At 41.6% G+C, this 20969-nt stretch overlaps 1 protein-coding gene across 2 annotated transcripts; it reads left to right on the top strand.

Annotated features, from left to right (window-relative positions):
- The first annotated feature begins 5405 nt into the window (after nt 1–5405).
- Nucleotides 5406–20026, top strand: LOC138945786 (uncharacterized). Of its 2 annotated transcripts, none has more exons than XM_070317293.1 (5): nt 5406–5564; nt 10802–11290; nt 14335–14383; nt 14853–14963; nt 15960–20026. In XM_070317293.1, exons 2-5 carry the CDS (start codon nt 10829–10831, stop codon nt 16343–16345), a joined length of 1008 nt encoding a protein of 335 aa, XP_070173394.1. In that variant the 5' UTR covers nt 5406–5564; nt 10802–10828; the 3' UTR covers nt 16346–20026. The 2 variants fall into 2 exon arrangements, with proteins under 2 accessions (XP_070173394.1, XP_070173393.1); XM_070317292.1 differs by lacking the exon at nt 5406–5564 and adding an exon at nt 6513–6704.
- The last annotated feature ends 943 nt before the right edge of the window (nt 20027–20969 follow it).

Here is a 20969-nt window from a genome sequence, read left to right on the forward strand (position 1 = left end):
CTCTAACTCTCTCTCTCTCCGAGTCTCTCTCTCTCCAAGTTCTCACTCTCCCTCTCTCCCCCTCTCCCTCTCTCCCCCTCTCCCTCTCTCCCCCTCTCCCATCCTCCGATCTCACTCCCTCTCTCTCCCTAACTACTCTCTCTCTCTCTCTCTCTTTCTTTCCCCCTCTCTCTCTTTCTCCCTCACTCCCCCTCTTTCTCCTCTCTGTCTCTCCCTCTCTCTCCCTTCCTCTCTCTCTCTCTCTCTCTCTCTCTCTCTCTCTCTCTCTCTCTCTCTCTCTCTCTCTCTCTCTCTCTCTCTCTCTCTCTCTCTCTCTCTCTGAATTGAGGAATAGTATAAAAGAAACAACTACAAAGCGCCACGAGACTGTTATCTGGCGGTGAACAGCGCTATAGAAGAATGTTTTATTATTATTACTATTAATTAATTTTTCGTCTTCTTTTGCGAAAAAGACGCACATTAATTTTAGTTGGAGCCCTGTGTCTTTTTGTTTTTTGCTTGAAGTTCTAAGTCCGCCGCAACTAGTAAGACTTATCCCATCCAGACAGCACAAGGAGATCGACAAAATTAACACGTACACGTGTGTCCATCAACCTGAACTCAGGTCAAAATGAGTTCGGCTCATTCTATCCCTGACAGGATGCCTTGGTTTTCCTTGTCTGGCGAGGAAATCGATTTTTTTTTTTACATATTGAGATCTTTTCGTAATGTGTTATGGATATAAGCAGATTCGCGATCGTCGATAACAATTTTTCATGGTGTTGTGTAATTTTTAAATTACAAAGGAATTGACATGTAAGACAGTTTCAAGCGAGCATTTTTTCGCGGCTGTATATTTACTGTGCGAACAACTTTAAATATGGCAAAAGTGTCACGTGATAATCAACCGTTTGGTTTCGGCGCTCGCTGGAGCAGACGATTTTTTCTGACAGTGATGCAACCATATATTACGGTCTCCTTCCGGCAGCAGTCCCAAAATTTCGACTTGTTTTGACCTTAGAACGATGTCTTTATCATAACTGTGAAGAACAGAACGGAGATCACTGTCGAAGTCGGCCAATCTGCAATCATTTTCGTCTCGCGAACACTGCTCGCGAATAACATATGGGAGATAACTCTGTATTCTTGTTTTGATAGATTCGCGTAGGACTTTAGCGTCCGGTCAGAGAGATAACTGGCGATAGCCGTGGAGCGATGATGATCAGAATGGTGTGTCCATATACATAGCACTGTGGGGTCGAAAAAAAAAAAAGAAAAAAAAAAAAGAAAGAGGAAAAAAAAAAAGGGTTGAAGCAGCCTGCATGCAACTGAGATAAAAAAAAATTAAAAAAAAACCAAAAAACACACGTACACGAACATGTCCATATGTATATAGCGCTGTGGGGTCGATCGTACAGAAGCTATTATATACGATACATGTAGCAACAATCTCTAACAACATGCAGTCACGTATTTATGGAAGTTTGTCACTGTTGTTTTTCGCGGGAGCGTTGCCATTGGCAACATGATAATTGCAGGGTGTTGCCTCGGCGAAGCTGCAACACAACACTGTCTTTGGAATTGAATATATTTGTCACATAAGAATATTTTGGGTTCAGTCCGGGTCTTTGTTCTAGTAGGGGTCAATATGTAAAAGTATGTCTGTGGTTTTATTTTCTGTTTATTGCTGAAGTTCTGCGGTTGGTTTCAAGTAAAGTATGTTTTATCTTGATGAAATTGCGACACTGGAATTTAATACATTATTTTGTCACATAATAATATTTTGGGTTTAGTCCGGGTCTTTGTTCTAATAGGGGTCAATATGTAAAAATATGTCTGTGGTTTTATTTTCTGTTTATTGCTGAAATTCTGCGGTTGGTTTCAAGTAAAGTATGTTTTATCTTGATGAAGTTGCGACACTGTTTTTTGGGGTATTGAAAACGCTGTCTTTGGAATTTCATTTCATTTTTCATTTCATTTTTCATTTTCATTACTTTATTGTCCCATCGCTGGGAAATTCGGGTCGCTTCCTCCCAGTGGAAAGCTAGCAGCAACGGAGTCGCGCTACCCAGGTGTCTGCGTGTTTAGGTGTATTCAGCCACCTGCACTTATGGCAGAATGACCAAGGTCTTTTACGTGCCATTGTGATGACACGGGGGTGGGACATGGCTTCCGTCTCTGGGTCTGCACATAAAGTTGACCCGTGTCCGTCCCGGCCCGAATTCGAACCTGCGACCTTCCGATCACAAGTCCAGTGCTCTACCAACTGAGATTTGTCACATACGAATATTTTCGGTTTCGGTTCGCGTCTTTGTTCTAACAGAGATCAATTTTAATCAATATGACTGCAAGTGTGCGACACAATACTGTTTTGGAATGAAAAAAGTCATGATTTGTGTCTGTCTTTGTTCTAACAGAGATCAATTTCAATCAATATGACTGCAAGTGTGCGACACAATACTGTTTTGGAATGAAAAAAGTCATGATTTGTGTCTGTCTTTGTTCTAACAGAGATCAATTTCAATCAATATGACTGCAAGTGTGCGACACAATACTGTTTTGGAATGAAAAAAGTCATGATTTGTGTCTGTCTTTGTTCTAACAGAGATCAATTTCAATCAATATGACTGCAAGTGTGCGACACAATACTGTTTTGGAATGAAAAAAGTCATGATTTGTGTCTGTCTTTGTTCTAACAGAGATCAATTTCAATCAATATGACTGCAAGTGTGCGACACAATACTGTTTTGGAATAAAAAAAAAGTCATGATTTGTGTCTGTCTTTGTTCTAACAGAGATCAATTTCAATCAATATGACTGCAAGTGTGCGACACAATACTGTTTTGGAATAAAAAAAAAGTCATGATTTGTGTCTGTCTTTGTTCTAACAGAGATCAATTTCAATCAATATGACTGCAAGTGTGCGACACAATACTGTTTTGGAATAAAAAAAAAGTCATGATTTGTGTCTGTCTTTGTTCTAACAGAGATCAATTTCAATCAATATGACTGCAAGTGTGCGACACAATACTGTTTTGGAATGAAAAAAGTCATGATTTTTGTCTGTCTTTGTTCTAACAGAGATCAATTTCAATCAATATGACTGCAAGTGTGCGACACAATACTGTTTTGGAATAAAAAAAAAGTCATGATTTGTGTCTGTCTTTGTTCTAACAGAGATCAATTTCAATCAATATGACTGCAAGTGTGCGACACAATACTGTTTTGGAATAAAAAAAAAGTCATGATTTGTGTCTGTCTTTGTTCTAACAGAGATCAATTTCAATCAATATGACTGCAAGTGTGCGACACAATACTGTTTTGGAATGAAAAAAGTCATGATTTGTGTCTGTCTTTGTTCTAACAGAGATCAATTTCAATCAATATGACTGCAAGTGTGCGACACAATACTGTTTTGGAATAAAAAAAAAGTCATGATTTGTGTCTGTCTTTGTTCTAACAGAGATCAATTTCAATCAATATGACTGCAAGTGTGCGACACAATACTGTTTTGGAATAAAAAAAAAGTCATGATTTGTGTCTGTCTTTGTTCTAACAGAGATCAATTTCAATCAATATGACTGCAAGTGTGCGACACAATACTGTTTTGGAATAAAAAAAAAGTCATGATTTGTGTCTGTCTTTGTTCTAACAGAGATCAATTTCAATCAATATGACTGCAAGTGTGCGACACAATACTGTTTTGGAATGAAAAAAGTCATGATTTGTGTCTGTCTTTGTTCTAACAGAGATCAATTTCAATCAATATGACTGCAAGTGTGCGACACAATACTGTTTTGGAATGAAACAAGTCATGATTTGTGTCTGTCTTTGTTCTAACAGAGATCAATTTCAATCAATATGACTGCAAGTGTGCGACACAATACTGTTTTGGAATGAAACAAGTCATGATTTGTGTCTGTCTTTGTTCTAACAGAGATCAATTTCAATCAATATGACTGCAAGTGTGCGACACAATACTGTTTTGGAATGAAACAAGTCATGATTTTGTCTGTCTTTGTTCTAACAGAGATCAATTTCAATCAATATGACTGCAAGTGTGCGACACAATACTGTTTTGGAATGAAACAAGTCATGATTTGTGTCTGTCTTTGCTTTAGCAGGGTTCTGTATTTTTATCTACATATTTCTATGGGTTCTAGGCTAATGGCGCGTTTTATTCCGGTGCAAATTCCGACGACGATCTTTACGTCAATTTGGTTATGACAAAGTTTGAGACCCCCCACCCCCCCCCCCCCCCCCCCCTCAAAAAAAAAAAAAAGTCACACAAACATTCCACGGTTTTATTTGAAGAATCCGATTATTTATACAGATATAACAAGAGGCACTTTATTTTTTTGTTCCACAAGTTTCAAGGGTTATAACATGGCCTCTGATTGACTAAGTCGACAGGACGACTGGGGAATCTGGGAAAACGCTGGGCTCTTTTGTTATTCTGACAATTCAGTCTTTGGCTTTAGGGGTGGTGGGGAGGGGTGGTATGTTGATTATTTAGATGTTGCAGCATAATTGTGAATATGACGGTGATTTTAGGAGCCTGGTGGGAAGTCATTAGGAGTTACGACAGGAAAATCAGAATTTAGTAATTATGACCAACTTGGAAAACATCCTTAACTACGGCACAAATATTAATAGTTATTGTTCGTCAGTTTTGTGGGAAAACATGATTTTCTGATATTGTGTCTAAGACAACCAATCACTGATATTTAAAAATAAATATAGCCTATTTTCTTCCCTGTCAGTTGCAGCCATTTCAACATCTGCACCCCCCCCCCCCCCTCCAACCCGCCCCCTCCACGGCCCCGACCGACTGAGAAACCCAATCGAACAGTAGCTTTAATTGCTTCCCCCTTAAACAACATCCCCCTTAAACAACATCCCCCTCAAACGGTCATCACAAATGAATGTCCGCTAATGATTATAGACTGGCCAGTCCAAACAGAACTCTCATTTGGCTGTCAGTGTAACATTGTATGGGACACACCACATTCCCCGGCGCGAAAACTGAATACGGGGTCTCCGTAACAGCGGGATTTCCACTTTGGCTGCTCGCCTGCGCGAATCCCCGAAGCGAGCGATGACGTACCGTCTACTTGTCGATGCATATAGGTCGGGGTTATAGGTCAGACAAGGCGCCGAAAGAAAGTCGAATCATATCTCTAAACAGAGGCTTTTCGCTCTGCAGTTTGGATAGGAGTGTGGGATTTTGCACCGCTGTTTGATCTGCAGACGACTCATTTCTCAAACTGACACAGGGCAAGAGTTGCTGAAGCAGAATCTTGGACGAGCGATCTTCATTCTTTCCTCTTCGTTTCGCACTCGACCCCGGCTCGCGCACGCTGCGTGCAGCAAAACGATTTGATTGGCCGTGGTGCGGTCTATTCCGGTGGAAATTCCGACGACGATCTTGACGTCAATGAAATGGCCAGAAAGTTGCCTTCACGCACAGAAGACACAGTATCGCGCAGGTGTTGAGATCGCAAGGATTCCGCTCTGTGTGCTCCGGTGTGGACTTATAAACCTCATCGAACTTGTACGCCAGTGAACTCTATCGACTTTGCAAGGTGAGATTGATACACTTTTACTTGTGGCTTCACTTGCGATCGTGGCTTTTGGGAGGGGAGAGCGAGCCGACAGGTAGTATAACTATAACTCCTCCCTCGGGTTGTCTGGGGCGAATTTCATCACTGCCGGAAAAAGCACGGCGAAATTTCTGGACCTCACGCCGTAAATCGATTTGAGCGAGCAGCAGAGATGTCTGCGCGATACATTCCACGTTTTAAAATCATCCCAAACCGAAAAAAAAAGTTCGAGGCTTAATCGAGGGCTTGATTATTGATCTGCGAAGCTTTGCTAGCGTAGGCGTTTCATTCATTTGGGCCAAGGGCGGATAACACAGCCGGTGTAACACGAAATATTTACTCCACGAAAAATTTACTCCGGAGTAAAAATTTCGTACGAAATTCTTACTCCGAGTACACCTTCCGTACGAGAAAAGAACTCCCCAAGGCACGAAATAATTACTCCCTCCACGAAATTTGTACTCCCCGATTTTTTTACTTCCAGTAAAAATCTCGTACGCAACTTGATTGGGATGCGGGCGAATTGATAATGCCATATATTTGATCTCGCGCAAACAAATGTCGCAATACCCCTCCCCCGACCCCTTCCACCCCCCAAACTAACAAGGGACAGGGGAGTCAAAGTTTGGTACACCTGGCGTGGGCAGTTAAATTGCTCGTGTTAGGGTGGAGTAATTTATTTGTTTTTTTATTCGTCAGGGGAGTAAAATTTGTGTACAAAATGTTACTCGGAACACACCTGTTGTGGGGAGTTATTTTCTCGTGTTATGGGAGAGTATTTTTTTCGTAAAGGGAGTAACTTTTTAGAACGAAATTTTTACTCCGGAGTAAAAATATCGTGGGAGTAATTTTCTCGTGTTACACCGGGCGCTCTTTCCGCGGAGCAGACGACATTAATTTTAGAGTGGTGGTTTTGTCCTGTCAAAGTGTGCCGACTTTCTAGTCGAGAGGGTTGGAAGAAAGCAGATTGCGACACACGTGAGGGTTACCGTGCTCCAACAACCTACGTTTTGTCTGTGTGTGTGACAGTATCGCCAAGACGAGTACTGCTGTGGATTGTGATTTCAGTCACCCACTTTGATGGGTCAGCCATTTAGCCAACTGTTTGGAACGTATCCCCAGGTAAGACTGAAATGAAAAGTGACTTGATAACGTGTGCCATTTTGCCATTACGTCCGTGACCGGGACAAGGACCTTAGTAGTGATTCGAGCATGCCTTTCCTTCATTTGAGTTGGGCGTATATATATATAACCGTTCTGCCGGTTCAGTGACACACTTCTCTCTTTATTTTGCTCGACGAGATGACGATTTATTGTGTTTGATAAGTCCATCAAAACGCTAATTTACCAGTACAAATCGTTTATAACTTTATTTTTCGGTGCAGTAAAACGATGAAATGAGACACTTGATGAAATCGATCTGATTTTTAATCGATAACAGTTAACACTTCATTTCTTTTCTTATCTTACCATTATGATTTGGGGACCTGGAAGAATGCAGTTTTGACTTTTAATAGTTTTATAACACAGACAGGTATTCAGTGCAGGATGTGTGTCAAGTGGAAGTGTCAGCTGACAAGACCTGTTGCACTGACAGTGTCACTGTCACAGTCTCATGCAATATGAAGTTCATGTAACACTAACACCTCACAGCTGATAGGGACAAGTGTACGTACGTTTAAAAGTGCTTCTAAAGTAAACAAGCAGTTGCTTCGTGTGTGCAACTTTCAACAGTCATAGACTCATACACAGGTATACCCACAAACGCGTAGGCGATGTGTGCTGTCAAACCAAGCGGGTCCTTCGTGTGTACCAGTACCACTCTAATTTCTAAAATACACAGGGGTATACATGTAGGCCCTACCTACAAACGCGTAGGCGATGTCTACTGTTAAACTAAGCGGTTGCTTCGTGTACGTACAGAGGAACACCCCTTCCCCACTTTAGATTCCCTCCCTTTTAAGACCCTGTTTTCTCGGATTTTTTTGTTCATATATATTATATCCTCTGTAAATTTACCCCCATTGTAAGACTCCCTTCTTAAGACCTGATTTTCTCAGATTTTCAAGGTCTTAAAAGTGGGTTCCACTGTACTACTGTAAATTACACAGGGGTATACCTGCAAACGCGTAGGCGAAGTCTACATTGAAAGATGTAAAGTGAGACGGCGTGTAGGCTCGAGACGTTGTGCAATGTCACGTCACTTGTATCGGGAAAGAAGGACAATGTACGGCTGTTTTCTCACTGTTGTCATAACAACGGCTGCAATATTTTGATGTTTACCCGCACACACACTTACACACACACACACAAGCACTAAACGAAAGTGAAATATAAAACAGAGTTTAATTGCTTACTTAAAATGATGTACAAACTCAAGATAATGCTGCGCTGTTGATGTTGACTTGCATTTGTGGATATTTCGGACTTTCCCGACTGTACAGCGTTGATTTTTTCTCAGAATTTCTCAGAAAAACTGATAACGTGATTGTTTTCGTTTGCATAATTTGGGTTTTTCCCGAACCGGCCACGAGTCCCCCCGGATGCTGTTGCTTAAACAGAAACAACGATGTAGATATTACAATCTGCACACATCTTTATGATAATTGGTCATTTTAATGTCCCCGCCCGGATGTGTTGTCACTTGCAGTTGCACTTTCAGCAGTGACTTTGCGAAATGCAGACTCCATATGAGATATGGTCTGGCTGTGTTTATTTTGAGCGGATAGCGGAGTGGTTGTGTCTGGTACGCAGTAAAGTGATTATGTTGGAAAGCGGCGAGATTTGATTAAAGCATTAATTTTTCTCTCTGTTTCTGTCTGCCTGTCTGTCTCATTGTCTATTTCTCTTGCTCTGCCTTTCTGTCTCTCAGTGTCAGTCTGTCACTATCTCAGTCTCTGTTTCTCAGGATGTCTGTTCCCTGTCCGACCTTCTCTCTCTCTCTCTCTCTCTCTCTCTCTCTCGCAAAAACACACACACACACACACACACACACACACACACACACACACACACACACACACACACACACACACACACACGTGTGCGCGCGCGTCATTCCATATAAAAGAAATACACAGATATCATTAAGTCGAACAAGAACCAACACACAAACAGCGTTTAAATATATATTATATAGAATAAGAGAATTGTTACTGCTCAAAAAAGGACTGAACAACGAAGAAGACAAAAAGGAATCGGTAATGACGACATTAACCTTCTATCAAGCTGTTTAAATTAAAGATGAGCTTTTCTTGACGCACTCAGTGACTGGTTTTACTTTTAATGACAATCGTCGCCACCGTCCAATATTGAGAGTGGACATCACGTCATACGATTCCGGATGCGCCATGATCATTACTTTGTCGTGACGAAGTCTCGGCTGAACTTGAAGAGGCCTTTCCGGTGGTGCGTCGGTGCCGACTTGACACTCGGAATGTGTGTATATTTCGATCAGGCAAAAAAAAAAAAAGTCTGTTTACGGTATCCCGACCGACCCTATTTTTTCGCGCGACCCTAGACTTTTTTTTTTGGCATTTGGAAAAAAAAAGAAAAAAAGTCTGTTTTTTTGGCAAAATAACTTAAAAATATGGGTTTTTTTGAGAAAAAAAAATCCCGACCTATCGACCCTATTTTTTTGGCCTATGTTACCGTAAACAGACTATTTTTGTTTGCCTTATAGTTAAGACAGTGACATCTTTGTTTTAAAGCATTCCATATAAGCTATGACAGCAATGACATTGACGTCAAATAAAATATACCCACGATAGCCGGCAATACAGGTTACAATAGATGTACTAGAAATGAACATAACAACCCGCGTTGACGGTTGAGTGATTAGCGATGATACACGGTTGTCTTGGCACACACCTGTTAATTATTCAGGTGCGACATTGCTTTTTGACGCACGTGCCGACCAGAAACTCGCTGTCTCCAGTGGTCTTAGGACAGCTAAACATTTTTAATCTAACAGTAACGAGCGAGATATTTTTGTACTCGAAAAACTCTCTCCGTTGTTCAAGCGTTGACCAGCTAATGTATATATAGTTTGATTGTTCTTCGTTGCTGACCAGGTCATGGGAGCGACTGGAGTATATATAATTCATCCTAGCCTGTACTCTTCACATGGGTACAGTTTATTTCAGGCACAACGACCAGGAAACGACACATCGTATTGGGAACATTTATATGTCCTAAAAAGGTTGATGTTTACGAAAGAACATACTGCGTGCATAATTGTTTTTCACAACCAGACCCGTACTATTTCCGCAATCTCGCTTTTTCCCTATATATCATATATATATATTACACCCACAAGGAAGATACTATCATATGTTTATGTTAATGTATCGCTCCGGAGATGAATATAATCTGTTATCAGCCGGGTTTATCAGAATGCAAGATTTTCCCAGCTGAATGAAAGGTTGGCTGTTTCGGCATACATGTGGCTGATGGTGATAATCAATATCTCCGTTTTCACGACCGATCCTATTTTTTTTCTCCCCACCCTAGAATTCATTTTTTGACCCTAAAACATAAAATATTCATTACATGATTAATTAAAAAGGGCAAAACGCCATTGTGCAGATTTTACAAGGAAAATTAAAGTAATTGATGAACTGTTGGAACATTGTCAAAGCTTTAAGCCGACTCGGTGCAGTTTGCAAGGAGCTTGTGAATGATAAAAACGTTTGTGTCACCAGGCGTATGGTTGTGTCACTGTGTCAGGCACACAAAACGGGCAGGTTATCTGTTATGTTCAATTATCAACCCGCTGTTATATTTTGCACTCCCACGCTTTTGCTTTGTTGCGCGTGGTTCAGTATTTATGGGCATGTATGTTGAAGGAAGCCGGAGTAACGAGCACCGTGAAATCTGAATGTCGTATGTGCTTTGCTTGTCTGCTGTGTATGGTAATGTGCAACAGGTGTACGATGGTGAACCAGGTGTGTTGTATGAGATATCATCTTTATTGTTCAAACATATCCCGCCTCAAACAGTAACACTTTCTATGTGTGTGTGTGGAGAGAGAGAGAGAGAGAGAGAGAGAGAGAGAGAGAGAGAGAGAGAGAGAGAGAGAGAGAGAGAGAGAGAGAGACAGAGAGAGACAGAGAGAGACAGAGAGAGAGATCTTCTGTTTTTTTTCCAAACCAACCATCTTCTCTTTTTAAACAAAATCTTCTCGTGTCTTAACATCTCACTTCTTCTTCTTCCTGCAGACGCCGCGCCCGCCAGCAGGGTCCGCTATGACGGGAACGGTTCACTTCGACGTCCCAGACACCGCTCACTCCACCTCCCGGTCCTCCAGGCCCTTCCTCAGTCGCAACGTCTCCATGGAGGAGGCAGACAACTCCGTCAACGAGATCCACGAGAGCCTCCCTCGCAAGGCCGCCGTCAGGCTCTACCGCCAGATCAGCTCAGGTTTCAACTCAAGAACGATCAGATGCATCTTGGTGGTTTCGCTCGGCCTCAACCTGATTTTCGCCATCCTCGTTGGGATTTTTGTTGGGTTCTGGCAGTCGTCCAGGGACTTTAACACTGACAGCAGTGCGGATGCAATAAGCAGCATGCCCACTAGAGAACAGTTGTATTCGTGTTTTCCGTGCTCGGAAGAGGGGATTCCTGGACTGCAGATGTCGGTGCGGTCCAAGAACGGTGTGTGTTGTGCCAAAGACAGTATACCTGGATTCGAACGCTCCAACAGATATGTGAGTATTATTTGATTTTTGTTCTCTTTCCATGTTTTTTTAGCACTCGTTCTACTGCAGTTTTGTGTGTGTGTGTGTGTGTGTGTGTGTGTGTGTGTGTGTGTGTGTGTGTGTGTGTGTGTGGTGGATAATGTGTTTATAAATCACTGTTCTGGTAATAGAAAAATAACTTTTACTCCTTGACTTTTTGATGAATGAACTATGACCTGTATCACTTTATTCCTTTTAAATTAAAATGTTAAATCATCTGTTTATATTTTAATTTGTATTGCCTTATTTAAGTAGAATGGCAATCAGAAATGCAATTTTGCTATCGGTCCAATTGTGTGTGTGTTTAGAAAACACCTGGACTGTACCAGTACCCAATACCATTTAATAGTATTATAATCTGTCTGTTTTTCATGCTTCATTCTACAACAGCAATGCGATATTAAACACAAATGCTGTGTATAATTATATTATCATGTTATGTGCAACCCCATTCTACAACAGCAATGCGATATTAAACACAAATGCTGTGTATAATTATATTATCATGTTATGTGCAACCCCATTCTACAACAGCAATGCGATATTAAACACAAATGCTGTGTATAATTATATTATTATGTTATGTGCAACCCCACCAAGTTCTCACCTGTCGAAGAATATTTAAGTTTAATGCAAAACCAGCAGGGGCATGTGAAAAGGAGAAAGCTTCGGCTTTGCATATAATCTCACCTGTCGTTTTCCATGGGTAAAGAAGTGTTTGCTGTATAATTCACTAATTGCTCTTTTCTCCTGTCAGTCACATGGACTACTTGGCATACATGTTTAAAAAAAAATTAATCTCCTTTGTGTTGATACATTGACTCTTCTACACATAATGTATAAAATGTAACATACAACAAGCCTAAACGAAAACTTCAACACTGAACGTAGAGCGCTAAACTCTTTTGCGGACGCAGATAGACTTTAAAACAAATAATTATTATATATATATTGTAAAAGAAGTTTAAAGACAAGTTCACCTCGATCTGAACGCCCGGGGGAAGGGGGGAGGGGGCGGAGGGGATTGTTCTGTTAACAATAGGCTCACGACCAAAATAGAGATTTAAAATCCTTTTACTTAGTTTTAGGGGATACAGACTTGCAGACAAATAATGCATAGATGTGACATATCAACAAGTCAGAAAGACAAGTCCACCACTGGACACAGAATGCGATTTTACACAAGAAGAACGTTTTACTTTCATGCATCTTTAAACAACAAGTTCACGGCAGAACACAGAGACTATCTCCTCTCTGGGAACAAAGACTTAATACTCAAAAGATCAACATAATATCAAAACTACTCAAAAGATCAACATACTATCAAAACTCCACAAAAGATCAACATAATATAAATACTACACAAAAGATCGACATAATATAAATACTACACAAAAGATCAGCATAATGTCAACAAGTTCGAACTAGCCTAATTAGCGCCACAAGTAGGACTTTTCCACAATGAACCGAGCGTTAACGAGAAACAGAAGAAAAAACCCGCGGCGACCCCGAGTTCGGTGGACACATGAATTATGTTGAGGATTACTATACAGGTCCACGCGCGGCTGGGAAATCCCCAGGTCGCGCTGACGAAGCAACCGGTTGCGGGCATGGCAGAGTGCGCGAAAACTAGGCCTTGGTTGTGGGCTCCAGGGCACGTGGTGAGATCGATAGTATCAGCGGCCCGGCATTGAGCATTTTCATGTTAACGTCCCCGTCGGCATCTGTATAAGTGAAAGTAACTTAACTTTGTATACCGTGTTTTGATTAGGCCAAAAAAAAAATAGGTATGGTTACGGTAACATAGCCCCAAAAAATAGGGTAGGTAGGTAGGCAATCACTTTTTTTTTTAAACTTTTTTTTCTAATGTGTACAAATTAAACCTACTTGACAGGGAAATAAGTGTGCGACACGGGCGCTTTCGCTTTCATTGCGTTTTTTGCACTGTTTTTGTTTTTTTTTTAATTTTTTTTGACAAATGTAATAAAAAGTTATAGGATCGGCCCCTAAAAATAGGGTAGGTCGGGTTACCGTAACCACACCTATTTTTTTTTTAGGCCTTATAACCGTGATATGATGTTGGTCTTTTTGTTTTGTTTACTTGAAATTGCGAGGGAACTTTGACGATCGATGTTAGCCTTGTTCACAGCCCGGCATCGAGCATTCCGATGTTATTAAAGTTCTTGAAGGCACATGTTATAAGTGAAAATAACTAAAGTGTGTATACCGTTGTCCATGGCCCAGCATCGAGAAATACATTAAGATATCTATAGCGGAGAAGCCATTTTGCAGCCCTTTCATGGCAAAATTAATTTGGAGAAGTCCAAGGGACATTCGCTTTGATGTATTTTATACACACATGCAATGAGAACCTCAAGAATGCCCCGAAACTATGTTTCTTTATTAAATATATATATATATGAAAATAGAAATACAGTGTCTGCTTGTAAGCTGTTGTTGGTTAGACCAGTAAGTTAGAGTCCCGATTCTGTTGTTCAGTGTTTTTTTGTTCCTCATCAGTACGTAACAATAGCAGACTACACCCTTGCTAATTTAGGTACTAAACTCTGTAATCTAGTAATTGCGTGCAAGATTTCCGAATGGAGAAGTTACAGTCTGCAAAAAATACCCTAAACCATCCATACAATGACATTGACAATGCGTTTTGCGTTTGAACTATGATTATGAATAAGTAAACTGAACGTTTAAACACTAATTTTAAGGTATTTATGGTGTCTCATACATTTGACAAAACCCCAACCAACATGATTGTGCAGCCTATGGGGCGAGGTGAGACTTTTTTGAGGGGAGGGGGGGGGGGGGGCAAGAGTATCCGGGTTCGGGGGGTAGTAAGTTGTAGTTTTAAAAGTTGCAGTACCGAAACAGGTACATCATTTGAACGTCACCGTGGTACTTGGTCCTGGTATGCAATTTGTTGATTGTTTAAAATACCGAATCGGATGTGATTGATTGAAGTTAACAGTATGAGTCATTTTTCTTTTTGTCTGTTTCAGCTGCAGTTGACCCGGGATTACGTGCGAGGACACTGTCCTGATAAACAAGGTAAGCAACATTAATCTACATCTTTCATTTTTTAAGCTGTTTTTAATTGTGGCCATTTCTGCGAAAATAGTTACTAAGGTCAATGTATCCCAAGACTGTTTTAAATATTCTTGTCATCTGTTTTACAACATGCTATCACTAATACTTCCTTGAATTTTTAAAAGTTCGGCTTGAAGTGGGAGTCAGTGACCACAGTACAGTTTGTTTACATTATAGTCAACTTTGACCTCGCGTTTCTCCAATCAGAGGGTTTGGTCAACAATGCCCCCAAAAGTCGCAGATATGGCCACAAGTCTTTTTTTATTATCGAAAAATCAGTGCCAAAGCGTCGTAAACCGGGCTTCGTGAAGTCGACTTCTGTTAACTCTCCATAGCTTGGACATGGATGCGACTCGTTCAAGTATGGCTGGACTACGAAGTCGACTCCGCCCATGGATAACATGCTTAACGGAGACTTGTTGTTTTTCAGACACAGAGTGGCCAAGTGGAAACCAAAAGAACGACCCGCCGTCCGCTGCCCATCTGACGCTGGACGTGTCCAAGTCAAAGAAGAACCTGCAGGATCTGCACAAAGACAAACGTGAGCTGCATTTCTATTGTCGCAATTGTGATTTATTTTATAAAACAGTGGAACCCCGTTTTAAGACCTTCAAAACCCTGATACAATCAGGCCTTAAAAGGACTTTTGTTGTCGCATTTTTAATCTATTTTACAATACAGTGGAACTTCGTTGTAAGATCTTCAAAAACCTAATACAATCAGGCCTTAAAGGGACTTTTATTGTCGCATTTTTAATCTATTTTACAATACAGTGGAACTTCGTTGTAAGATCTTCAAAAACCTAATACAATCAGGCCTTAAAGGGACTTTTATTGTCGCATTTAAAAAATGTTTTAGAACACAGTGAAACCCCGTTTTAAAATGTTCGAAAATGAGGGAGTCTTAAAATGGGGGTACATCTGCAGAGGTCATGAACAAAGCATCAGCAAAAGCGAGGTCTTAAAATGGGGGTACATCTGCAGAGGTCATGAACAAAGCATCAGCAAAAGCGAGGTCTTAAAATGGGGGTACATCTGCAGAGGTCATGAACAAAGCATCAGCAAAAGCGAGGTCTTAAAAAGGAGGTACATCTGCAGAGGTCATGAACAAAGCATCAGCAAAAGCGAGGTCTTAAAAAGGAGGTACATCTGCAGAGGTCATGAACAAAGCATCAGCAAAAGCGAGGTCTTTAAAAAGGAGGGAGTCTTCAATCTGGTGGTCTTAAAAGTGAGGCTCCAATGTAGTATGCTAATTGTAGAGTACTCGCACTTTCTCTTACTTTTCTGTTTAAAAAAAAAAGCTTACAAAGTAGCACTACAAGATTGGAACTTTTAATAACTGCTCACCAAAACTTGACAGTTGACTGTCCACATTCAATCCTTTGATCTCTCTCTCTCTCTCTCTCTCTCTCTCTCTCTCACTCTCTCTATCTCCCCCCTCTCTCTCTGCCCTCTCCCTCCCCCCACCCGTCTCTTCTACAAGACGCGAAAACTTGATATTCCACATTCATTGATACCTGTATTTCTTCCCCCAACAGACTACCTGTCATGGAACGTAAAAGACGACACCGGCATCAGCTTCATCTCCAGCGACCTGCGCTACGTCAACGGCACCATCACCATCCCCACCCAGGGCCGCTACCACATCTACACCCACCTTACCTTCGACACCTACTCCAACAACCTGGACCAGGAGCAGCTGGTGGTGGATCACTCCATCGCTAGGATCTCCCGGGGCAGCCCCACCTACCTCGTCCTTGACAAGGTCAACCTTCAGCCCCGCGTCGTCAAGAGTAGCGACCTTGAGGGCACCTTCGAGCTGCGCCAAGGTGACGTTGTCAAGGTCATCGTCTCCTATCCCAGTTACTTGTACAATCTGCCTCAGACGAACGTGTTCGGCTTGTTTAAGCTGGTGTCGGGGTAGACTGAGTTAGTTGTGACAAGCTGTGAGTATTGAGAGAAAATAGTTCTGTCGTGGAGGTGTTCTGTGCATACATGTGAGGATTCCTGGCTTCATAAGAGACTATCGCACAGAGTGAGAGAAGATGAAGAAGACCTGTGGCAAAGACAGGTTGCTGGGGGAATTCCTGGCTTGGTAAGAGATCGCAGAGAGAAGCTGACGACCTTGACAAAGGAATATGTGCTGTGTGCACTCATGACTTTGTTGAAGTTGCCGGGGGATGAAAAGCAAGACTTTTGGGACAGATTGATCATAGAGAGGCTGTGTGTGCAAATGTACAAGGGAGAACTTAAGAAATGACAGTGGCCAAATCAGAGAACTGCCTCAAGGAGGGATGCCCTGTCATGCTTGAACGAGCCGCACCCCTGTCCAAGCTATGGAGAGTAAGCCGAGAGATTCCAACCATGTTCTAACTCTGTCACACCCAGAGATGGGTATGCAAGGCCTTTCAACGTTTTTTTTAACTCTGACCCAGAACTATCAGCTCTGGGTGTTTGTACTCGGATAATACTGAGGCAAGGAAACTGCCAATCACCCGGAGAAACAGAAACAGATGCAGTTAGCACTGTGAACCGGAAACATGGAGCACGTGCTTGGTGCTCAAGACGCTCAGTCCTTTTGGATCTTTTGATGAACTCGTGGATGTGATGACTAGAGTCTTGTTATTGGCTGTATTTCAGAGTCTTTACATTGATTTTTTCTGGGATCCAAAAAGTGTAAATTTGCATTTCAAATTGAAAGTACTGAGAGATTAAAAACGAGTGTACCATGCTTGTTGTTGAAGTAAATCTTGACCATTGTACCACATGAAGTAATGCGGTATTTGTTGAAGTAAATCTTGACCATTGTACCACATGGAGAAATGCGGTATTTGTAAATGAAATGTTGACCCCTGTACCACATACAAATGTGGAGTTCGTTTTAATGTGAACGTTCGCCATTGTAACACACACAACATGTGGTGTTTGTAAAGTAAATGTTCACTATAATACCACAGGAAGTAGCGTGGTAACTTCCAGTTCCGATAAAAACTGTGATTTCAGTCAGTTCGTCCACATAGGTACAGTGCTGATCGTTAAAGTTGTCTTGATGAATGGTTTCTGTACATACTCAACGGTGTCTAAGACTTGACCAGTGGTGGTACTCTGTTTTGGTCACGATGGACATACGTGAGCGATTTGGCGGGGGAGGGGGAGGGGGAGGGGGAGGGGGAGTTTGGAGGGTGTTGATTGTATAGAACTCCAGTTGTCATGGATACGAAAGGATACTCAGGCGCCTGTGCCGCTCAAGAAGCCAGCAGGGCTGTTGAAGGTTTTGAAAGAACATGAAATAAACTATATAGGTCTGTTGACTGAACAGAACGCTTGTAGTTCATGATCCTGAGATTTGTCACATTGACAATGATCGTCAATGATGACAGTGGTGCAGATGCACTAAACTTTAATGATCATCGACTATGACTTGGTGCAAGTGACATATTCGCTAATTGCCAGAGTCGTTAGCGTTCGGTGCGTCAGTGCTAGCGTGCTAAATAAGGGTGTGAACTACTGACACTAGTGACGTTCCAAAGACAGAACATTGATCTTTGGTGACGAATGAGGAAAAGTATTCATCGTCCCTAACAACACAATGCCTTGAACTGAAGAACAATTCAGAGAGGAGCAGAAAAACACATTCCCAACAACAGTCAGTCAGTGTCATGCAGAACGATGTCAAGAAAAACCTGTGTTCGCCGTTTTGAAATTCCAAAGAGAGATTTGAGTTTGACAATTGTGTGTGGGGTGAAGCTGAACCCAGGCAGAAGACACCGGCTCTGAGGTTGGACAAAGAGGAATCTCTGAAAGCCGGCGCAACTGGGCAGGCTGGGTCAGTGAATGGGAGTGGGGGCGAGACGGACACAGGGACATTGGACATGGCTTTCTTTCGCACGGACAAGACAGTGAAATCTCAACTGCGCTGTTCAAGGCGGTAGAAAGCCATCCAGGTGTCAGTTCAAAGTCAAAGGTTTTTACAATGTGTGAGGTGTGAACTGTGTGGGTGTGACTGTATTTTTGAGGGGGTAACGTGTTCGGGAGGAGATAGAGAGAGAGAGAGAGAGAGAGAGAGAGAGAGAGAGAGAGAGAGAGAGAGAGAGAGAGAGAGAGAGAGAGAGAGAGAGAGGATGGGTGTATGTGTGTGGTATTTGAAAAGGGTGTGTGGGGGGAATAGGGATGGAGAGTCTACTTTTGAGAAGAGAAGGTGTGTTTGGGAGGAGTGTGTGTGTGTGGGGGAGGGGGGGGGGGGAGGGGCGAACAGAGATGGCTGAGCTTGATCTTCAAGCAGCTCTCTCTTATTTGCAAGAACTTTGCAAAAATATGTTCATTTTAATTTATTGTGTTTTGAAAACGCCATGTTGTCATGTTTTAAATATATACATGTATTATACAATATTTTCTATTTGAATGTAATCCTGATGGTATGTGTGTGTGTTTGTGTGTGTGTGTGTGTGTGTGTGTGTGTGTGTGTGTGTGTGTGTGTGTGTGTGTTTCAAAATGTACAAATTTAAGCCATTTTAAAGTGACTTGATAATTTGACCAAAATGCAGAACAGACAATGCGCACATGTTTTTGTAAAAAGAAACAAATCAGCATATTTCAATGAACATCTGCCATTTTTGTACACATCTTTTTGATCACTTTGGTGTTTCTTTTTCACTTTGAGCTTTGAATTAAATGCGCAACATATCAGAGATCCAAAGATAGTTTTGTGAATGAAAGATTCCAATTTAATTGTGCGAAATCAAATCATAGAGAACTAGGAAAAGCTTTCTTCATTCGTTATCGTAAATTTGTACTTTTCGAAAAATTACTTTCAAGGTGGGGCCATGATTCTATCCACAGTCACACACTGTCAGTCGGATACATTCCCATTCATAGTTTGTTCGACCCATACTCGACATTGCTATATCATTCTTCCCACCAACTGGTGTGGCTCTACGTCATTAATGACGCGATAAGTCGTTGTTATCAATGGGATGGACAAAGACTTGCTGACATGTGACACGGCGTGCGATATCATTTGATATCACCCCCTACTTGTGACTGTGAAAGCTTTGCACAATCAAACACACTACTGGCCATGTGATTAGTTGTGTGCTGAATGCTCCTACAGTGCGGTCTTACAGGGATGTGTCGTCATTCGCAAGCTTAGATTAAGTGATCGATGGAGTGATTGTTGTATATATTTTTTAGCCGGCATGAGAGAAAGAGAGTCTGAGAGAGAGAGAGAGAGAGAGTCTGAGAGAGAGAGAGAGACAGAGACAGAGACAGAGAGAATGTGTTAATGCATTCAGACCATTTTCAGAGAGGGTGTGAGAAAGCGAGCATCGATTTTTGTCTTGTCTTTCATGTGTCTTACAGATTAAGAGCAAACAGGGTTTAAATATGATTATATGAAATTAGAAACGCTAGTGTTAGGAAAACATTCACAGGTAGGCTTATTTAAATATTTATTTATTTTGAACAGAACACAATGTGTTCATTCGTGTATAAATTATGTTTTCTCTCGTTTCATGTCATGCTGGTAGCAGCAAATTACCATAATTTGTGTGTTGCCATTTTCATATCATGTCACTTTGGTTTAAAAATGAATAAAAAAAAAAGAAAAGATACTTGTGTGAAACGAGCATTAATACCTGTTTTCTTCTCTTGTGGTGTACGTTGTACGATGTACGTTGTTTAAGAACTTGCATTCTCACATGCAGTGTGTCACACCACATTACATTTAAATGTATACATGCATTCCAAAATGAAGGATACAAGAATAGCACTAAGCACAGCGTGACGCCGTCACATTCTTGGCGTAGTCAGCTATCTTAAAGGCCCTATCCGCCTCGCGTTAACGTTTTTCTCACTGTCTCAGATCTGGCCAGGGTTTTACATTGGAAAAGACCATCCGTCTACTTGATCACATACCATCCCTCTACTTGATCACATACCATCCCTCTACTTGATCACATACCATCCCTCTACTTGATCACATACCATCCCTCTACTTGATCACATACCATCCCTCTACTTGATCACATACCATCCCTCTACTTGATCACATACCATCCCTCTACTTGATCACATACCATCCCTCCACTTGGTCACATACCATCCCTCTACTTGATCACATACCATCCCTCTACTTGATCACATACCATCCCTCTACTTGATCACATACCATCCCTCTACTTGATCACATACCATCCCTCTACTTGATCACATACCATCCCTCCACTTGGTCACATACCATCCTTCCACTTGGTTACATACCATCCCTCCACTTGGTCACATACCATCCCTCCACTTGGTCACATACCATCCCTCCACTTGATCACATACCATCCCTCCACTTGGTCACATACCATCCCTCCACTTGGTCACATACCATCACTCCACTTGGTCACATACCATCCCTCCACTTGGTCACATACCATCCCTCCACTTGGTCACATACCATCCCTCCACTTGGTCACATACCATCCCTCCACTTGGTCACATACCATCCCTCTACTTGATCACATACCATCCCTCCACTTGATCACATACCATCCCTCCACTTG

This window comes from Littorina saxatilis, linkage group LG13 (assembly GCF_037325665.1).
Source record: "Littorina saxatilis isolate snail1 linkage group LG13, US_GU_Lsax_2.0, whole genome shotgun sequence".
Taxonomy (NCBI): domain Eukaryota; kingdom Metazoa; phylum Mollusca; class Gastropoda; order Littorinimorpha; family Littorinidae; genus Littorina; species Littorina saxatilis.

Bases quoted from the DNA above. Each gene is read 5' to 3' on its own strand.
- LOC138945786 (XM_070317292.1), top strand. From the start codon at position 6,663: ATGGGTCAGCCATTTAGCCAACTGTTTGGAACGTATCCCCAG. The intron at 14,384-14,852 runs GTAAGCAACATT...GTTGTTTTTCAG, and splicing joins ACACTGTCCTGATAAACAAG to ACACAGAGTGGCCAAGTGGA. The intron at 14,964-15,959 runs GTGAGCTGCATT...TTCCCCCAACAG, and splicing joins GGATCTGCACAAAGACAAAC to ACTACCTGTCATGGAACGTA.